This window comes from Cladophialophora bantiana (genome assembly GCF_000835475.1).
Source record: "Cladophialophora bantiana CBS 173.52 unplaced genomic scaffold supercont1.7, whole genome shotgun sequence".
Classification (NCBI taxonomy): Eukaryota; Fungi; Ascomycota; class Eurotiomycetes; order Chaetothyriales; family Herpotrichiellaceae; genus Cladophialophora; species Cladophialophora bantiana.
The window spans coordinates 1,682,383-1,689,361 of record NW_015971581.1 but is presented as its reverse complement, the minus strand read 5'-3'; the positions used below and the strand labels follow the sequence as shown (position 1 = coordinate 1,689,361).

Genomic DNA, 6,979 nt, shown 5'->3' with positions numbered 1-6,979 from the left:
CTCTTATCTCTTCAGTCCCCCCAACTTGTCTGCGACACCCATCCATTTTCGCAGAGCCCAGCGCCGACAAAGCTTTCTCTCAAGCCCAAAGCACACGTCGACCATTTATTTCCTCGTGTTTTTGATCCCAACCACAATCGCACTCACAATGGCCATGGGACGAGGCGGATACAACACCCCAGCTGCTCCCCAGAAGGGCCGCGGTGGTTACAACAGACAGGGCCGTGGCGGATACAACAGAACCCCCGTCGTCCAAGGTCGCGGTGGATACAATCGACAGCAGGCTGCCCAAGGTCGTGGCGGATACAACTGAATTTCCCTCATGTTTCTTTCGTCGCCGATACGACAACCACCCGTCAGGAACCGCGTTCCATCGCCATGCCCATTCATTCGACCTATGACTTGCGTGATCCCGGCTTCGATCACCATCCACTCTCTTGCGACAATGTCCCAGCTCTTGATGAGCATCTGTTTCTCTCGGCAACTTCATTTCCCAACGCAGAACCTGTACAGCACCAAAAGTTCAGTCATCTGCACATATTCCTCATCGACATTTAGCGGCATTTCCAGGCGTTTTTTCTTCTTCTCTCCAATTTGGCATATAATCACACCACTTTGCTCTGGGAGCATGAATAATTCAACAAGGCGCAGGAACGCAAAAAACATTTGATCATTTTCGGGAGTTTCAGGGTACACATGGGATATTAATGGAATCCAGGAAGGGGCATTGCATTGGGGGCAGGTCTTGGCATCGGCGTTTCTTGCAGTCTTTCTTTTGGAACATATTTCCCCATTCTTTTAGAGAGTTGAGGTGGAATCAGGGGGGTTCAATGGGCGAAGCTAGCCCAGAGTGTGGATCAACAGAACAGATGCGACGCCAGAAAGAGCCCCAGAATCTATACAGACACATTGGGAGATAGATACCCCAGCATGAACATGCGATCACGAATGTCACAGTTTTGGACCTTGAAGACCGATTTCTTTTTGCAGAAAGTCTTCCCGATGCAGTAGAAGCAACGACAACAAATGGAAGCGAGAGAAAACCAGAAAGAAGTCTACTCACTTTTCGAAAACGACTCCAAGGATGTCCTCCACATCACCGGATTCTCCTTTACCCGTAATCTTGGCAAGGCAGTCCGCTGCGAAACGGAGATGTTCCGCCGCAGTCACAATATCGACCGCACCATCTGCAGGTCCATCTCCATTCACCTGTACTATATTTGGACCGACGTGGTCATCGTGGCGATCAGGGCGGTAATCACTGGCGGAATTGCACGAATCGGAGATTTCTGTCATTGCTGTATGCAGGTAAGACTGAGGCTGCGACTGGCTCAGGGCAAGGAAGTCCTCAAGATGATGTAAGCACTGCGACAGGTACGTAGTCTGCCGATGCGTGACCGAGAGAGAGGTGGTCCAGTAGGCCCGTGCTTCCACTGGAGTCATTCTGGCATCCGCAATGTCTTCGCCGGTGGATGCTGTCGTCAATTCCACGAAGGAGCTAGTCAGTTTTCTGAGAAATGTTTGGATACCGCCAGGGTCGGAGCCCACTGGGCTGTTTGTCGCACCTTTGCAGGATATCATGCATAACCGTCGCTCAGAGACCGTTGGAAATATCTGACAGATTCGTGCCTGCAGGGCTCTCATGCGTTCTTGTTTTGGACCATCATGCATGTCCAGCAAGTCGATCTTATTCAGAACGACTAGAATAGTCTTCCCGACAGCATTGCATTCTTGCACTGCCTCAAGAACTTGTCCGTTGACAGGGACTTGCGGATTCCCCTCTTCATCCATTTCGACAGACAACAGTACCAAAACAACATCGGATTGCAGGGCCCGTTCTCTTGCTCGACGTATGCCTTCTTGTTCCACCAAGCCGACAGGTTGTTGCTGCTGTCCATCAGGCCCAATGGCGCGGAGACCGGCCATGTCACCCAGCCTGCATAGCCAGCCATTGAGGTCGACCGAGACGTCGACAATGTCTCGAGTAGTCCCTTCTTCGGCACTGACAATGGCAGCTTCTCGCCCGACGATGCGATTGAGCAAGGAACTCTTGCCGGTATTTGGTGCCCCCAGTAAGGCTATGCTGATGCCATTGCGCAGCAGTTCACCCTTAGATGCATTTTGAAGGTGTAGCTCAATCTGTCTCTTCAGCACGCGGACTTGTTTTGAGATCGAGGCCACAAACTCTGCTGGCGACTCATCAAAGTGCTGATCTTCCGAAAAGTCGATCAGAGCCTCTAGCTCTCCTCGAGCGTATAGCAGCATGGTACGCCATTCCTCATATCGTTTGGAGAGTCCACCATCTGCACCGCTAACAGCTAAACGATGCTGTTGCTCTGTCTCGGCTGCGAGGGTTTCGCCCAATGCTTCGGCCTGCGTGAGATTCAATCTCCCATTATAAAATGCCCACTTCGTGAACTCGCCAGGCTCAGCATGTCTCACTGTTCCGCCTCTTCCCTGCGTCAAGCGCCCGCATTTTGATATTGCGTCCAAAACTGAGCGAACAATGGCTCGACCACCGTGGACATGCAGCTCGAGCACATCTTCACCAGTTACTGTGTGAGGAGCGGGGAAGTATAGGACGAGTGCTCCAGGATCAAGGACTCGGAGGCCTGAGGAGTGTGGGTCGTTGGGATCATAAAGTCTTCGTAGCGTCGCGGTGCGAGGTTTTGGTGGTGGACGACTCGGGCATAGCAGTCCGTAGATGTAAAGACATGCTGGGCCAGAGATACGAATGACTGCTATGGCAGCTCGACCTGGGGCAGTTGATAATGCATATATTGTGTCAGAGACGGTATGGTTGCTCGCCCTGGCGTGCCATTCTTCTAGATCAGGGACCGCCGAGAAAGAGGAAGACGAGTGAAGACGCCGGGAAGTTGGAGGCGCGACAATGCGAAGAGCGCTGAAGGCACATGTTCCAACACGATGTTGCCACAAAGCGCAGAAGGGGAGATGGTTTCTTCTGAGGCTTCGGAACCCAATGCGACATGGCATTCGAACGGCTCCCTACAGCTCCTCACTGAATCCGGAGTTTGTTGGAAATGGAATCACGGAAGATTGTACTGGGCGGATTGGGTACAGTCACGTAATAGGCCCTGTAGGGCAAGCCTTGGCACCAATTCGATCGTGTCTACTGTTACTCGGTAATTAGCATCGCCTATGGCTGGATCAGGCTAGTGCAATGCGAGGTAGTGACATTTGTCTCGGCATGCCTTCTAGCATTTCTGCGTCGAGCGACAGCAAGGACCTTTCTCCTCTCTTCTTCTCCTCTTTAGCTTGTTGTTCTTGATAGTAGCAACCCATTGTAATGAAATCGCATCCTCATTTCACACATTCACACCTTCAACATCCCGAGTCTTATTGAATGAGGCAGAGAAGTCAGCCAGTCAAGAACGGAATGAGTTGGCGGTGGTGCCAGGTAATGATGCGGGCGACAAATTGGTCAACCATTTCCATTTTCGTCTGAAGAGGTATGTACTGTACAAAGACAGTGGATAAAGTGACGAAAGCTGATGTTATTTAGCTTCTTGGATTCTTCGAAGTCGTCTAACTCTACCATCAAAACAAAGAATCGTGAATTTCAAAACTCATAAGATAGTCCTGTGTGGCCAGTCAAAGTACTTGTATCGCTTGTTGGATTGCGAGGAGAAGTTATGGCCGAATTCTGTTCAGCCATGCGGAGAACTATCTTGGACACTGACACATAGGCTCTAGGAAACTGTCGATAACATGATCGAGCTTAAAGAAGACGACCAGCGCGCCGTTGAAGCAATGCTCCGCTTTATGTATGGCTGTGATCGCGACAGCGGCATTAATTATGATGGCCCGATATCTCCTATGCTCTTCAATACGGAAGTGTACAAAGTTGCAGATAAATATCGAGTCTCAGCTCTCACACAGCTGTCAAAAAGAAGAATTCAAGTATTGGACGACTGAATGCTGGGATAAGGACGACTTTCCGCGTGTCATCAGAGGCGTCTACGGTCCCTCCCAATGCCAGAAGCCCCAGGAGACGATCGCTCACATTTCCCACGAGCAGATGAAGGTGTTGCAGAAGAAGGACAGCTTTTTGCGCGTTCTTCAGGAAACAAGTGGATTTGCGGCAGACCTCGTTCTGCTCCAAGCCAAAGCAATTACAAGCCAAACATCCCAAATATCGATGCCCCAATTGCGATGGACAGTTCGAAGCGAAACTTCTCGGTGCAAATTATGCTGCCTGATATGCGGCACAGGCCGTCTTGAGTCGGACTTGAGGTTACATTTGCTGTAAGCCAACACCAAGTGACAGATTCTCTATCATGGTACAACAAGTGTGTATCAAATACTTGTGTTCTGGAGAAGCAGGTCACGCTCAAACACGGCTCCTCGTCCATGCTTGCCAGCCATGCATCAATTGACAGGCTGCTTCGGTGCATTTGGCGACTTGACCATGCAGCTCGATTTAGGATAGGGCCTGCCCAAGGTACGATGCGGACCAGTCTTCTCCAGTCTCTACAGCACGATAAATCAATTTGCGTGAAAATCCACCCATCACAACTACCATGAATTCTCCAGATGACGAGATGTCCCGACTATGTAGATTCATGAAGAATCCGGTCAATGTGACGGCCAGCAGCGCTTATATGAAACTGGTACTGCTGCCGACATCGTCATGCTTGATGGAGTTGCAGTCGAAGTTGCCGCACAGCCTAGCGCGGCTCACATGAAGAAGGATGGTTGGGACACATGTTCTTAGTGCTGCGATATTAGATACCCTCCTCAAGACGCAACTTTCCTGAACCATTCTCATTTCGCCAGAGTGAGCATGTCTTTACCGTCCAACACACTATTCCCAAGTAAGTCGTTCTTCGTTTAGCACAGACTTTTCACCTACTCATCTTAGTTACGATAGTTACGAGTGACTCCGGAATCGTTCGACTCCCATGCTAATACATACGGTGGCGCCGGGGAGACTGATATTGTACAGATGGGTGTTGGCATCATCACGCACGTACCAGCACATTCAGAATCAGACTCTTAACATGATACGAGCGTCATTCTTTTATTACATACACAAAACAACCCTATCTCGCTGTCCAGGGTAAATGGAAAAACTGGGACGCCATGACACGTACGATCTGAGAATCAAGTTCGACCAAAACAACAAACACATGATCCAATGACTCTGTTTCGAGCGTCCCCAACTCTTGCCAATTTACCGACTGTATTGACTCTGCGATGTAGGAGGTATGTTGAAGGTGGGGATATAGGTAGAGAGGACGATATCAAGCTGTCGGGGATCGGGATCATGCACTAGTTCCTGTGAGACATTAGCATTCGCGCAGTGGAGTGGAGGTTTGACTGACAATAAGCCGAGAGTCAAGTCGCCGTGGATTTTGGCCTTGAGTTGGACTTCAATGTCCAGATTCAGGTCGAGTCGTAATCTCAGTTGCTCGTTGTCTTCGGAGTCGCCGCCTTCTCCCTCGCCTTCCTTGCCGCCTTTGCTGTGCAGCAGTCCTCCTAGGGCTTCGTGAGGTTTGCTCAAGGTCTTGCCCACGGTGTCGTTCACGAGATTTCCGGCGCCGTCGACGACACCGTTCACTGTGTCGCCGACCTCATCAACTGCGTCGAGTGGTCCGCCGCCGCCGCCGAGGAGGCCGCCCCTCCCTTGCTGTTGTGACTGGGCCTGTGTCTGGGCCTGTGCCTTGCCTCTGTTCCGGTTTCTGTTTCGTCGGCCACCTTTCTGGGAAACGTCGCTTCGATATGCGTTGTCAGCATCACTGGGTGGCTCACTTGAGTCTCGGCCGCGACCTCGGCTACCACGTCGAGACCCGGAGCGGGCTGATGTTGCTGCCTGCGAGTCCATCTTTGGTTGTGGTGTTGGAGGTTGGTCTGGATTGGCGTCTGCTTCGCCTTCGCCGTCTGCAGCTGCTTTTTCACCGTTTGCCTGACCTTTCTGGCCGAGCTTTTTGGGCTTTCGTCTTTCTTCAGACTGCTTTGAGGCGTTTGCTCCAATGCTCGCAGCACCTGAAGCAGATCCAGCGGCGTCAAGGTTTCCGCCGATATGGGTTTCTTCGGTGCTCTTCGTCTCTTGTTCGGATGACATGGTGGGAGATTGAGAAGAAAGATGTGCGAGAGAGGGTGAAGAGGAGGAGTATACAGACAAGGAGAGGACCTCGACGTATGACGACCGGGCTTATTGTCCAGTGAAGGGAATCAAGGTTGGCAAGACGCTGAAGTTGTAGTTGCAACCCCACACAGACGTCAGGGGGGAGACGGCTTGGGCAATGACCTACATTGCTTGTGCCTCTACAGGTACGCCTATGACGTTGATTGTTGCTGCTTTTGAGGGAGGAGCTGTCTGTAACGACACAGATCGGCGACACGATCGACAGAGGGGCTGGTTTTGGACATTGCAAAAGCCAGGTTTCAGCAAGTGGTCAGGCCGATGGCGGCGAAGGAGAATTCCTGTTGGGGGGAATGTGGCTGATGTTTGGCAGGGGTCATGGCAGGATAACGGGACGTCTAACAAACAAAATGGGAAGTGGAAAAGTCAGTAGCCACCAAGCCTTCTCAATCGGCGATGTTGGTGTCAGATTGTGGAGGTCTCTTTGTAGGCTGTTAGCGGCAAGCATTGTTCTTGTACAGATGGATGTTGATTAAGTGGGATTAAGCCGTCGGTGTTTGTCAATATGTTTGGTATAGTCAATCTTTACCTTCCAAGAGTTCCGAGTGTTGATATAAGAGCAGGATCCCCAGTACTCCATGTTCTGCCGCTGATCAGAAGTCCAAAGATGGTTAAGCCAGCGGGAGGACCGTCGACTCGGCGTCCTCCAGCCAGTGTGCCTGTGGATGTCGAAGCGTCAAGTTTGAGTTGCCCAAGGATGTACGGTGGGCAGCCTTCGTGAGATGATGGGAATGTTAGATGCCTTGCGTCATCTTGCAGCGTTCAGTGGCCGTTAGCGGTTGCAGGGCGCCACAAAACGCCACATCCCGCTTC

At 51.2% G+C, this 6,979-nt stretch overlaps 3 protein-coding genes across 3 annotated transcripts; 1 reads left to right on the top strand and 2 right to left on the bottom strand.

Annotated features, from left to right (window-relative positions):
* Positions 1 to 1,059: 1,059 nt before the first annotated feature.
* Positions 1,060 to 2,994, bottom strand: Z519_05609 (tRNA modification GTPase TrmE; the record flags this gene model as incomplete). Its single annotated transcript, XM_016763349.1, has 1 exon — positions 1,060 to 2,994. One exon carries the CDS (start codon positions 2,992 to 2,994, stop codon positions 1,060 to 1,062), a length of 1,935 nt encoding a protein of 644 aa, XP_016620962.1.
* A 735-nt stretch (positions 2,995 to 3,729) lies between these two features.
* Positions 3,730 to 4,270, top strand: Z519_05608 (uncharacterized protein; the record flags this gene model as incomplete). The annotated part of the gene is made up of 2 exons (XM_016763348.1): positions 3,730 to 3,921; positions 3,950 to 4,270. 2 exons carry the CDS (start codon positions 3,730 to 3,732, stop codon positions 4,268 to 4,270), a joined length of 513 nt encoding a protein of 170 aa, XP_016620961.1.
* Positions 4,271 to 5,292: 1,022 nt separating this feature from the next.
* On the bottom strand, positions 5,293 to 6,085 carry Z519_05607 (uncharacterized protein; the record flags this gene model as incomplete). Its single annotated transcript, XM_016763347.1, has 2 exons — positions 5,293 to 5,299; positions 5,346 to 6,085. The coding sequence occupies 2 exons, from the start codon at positions 6,083 to 6,085 to the stop codon at positions 5,293 to 5,295; spliced, it is 747 nt and encodes a 248-aa protein (XP_016620960.1).
* Between the last annotated feature and the right edge of the window lie 894 nt (positions 6,086 to 6,979).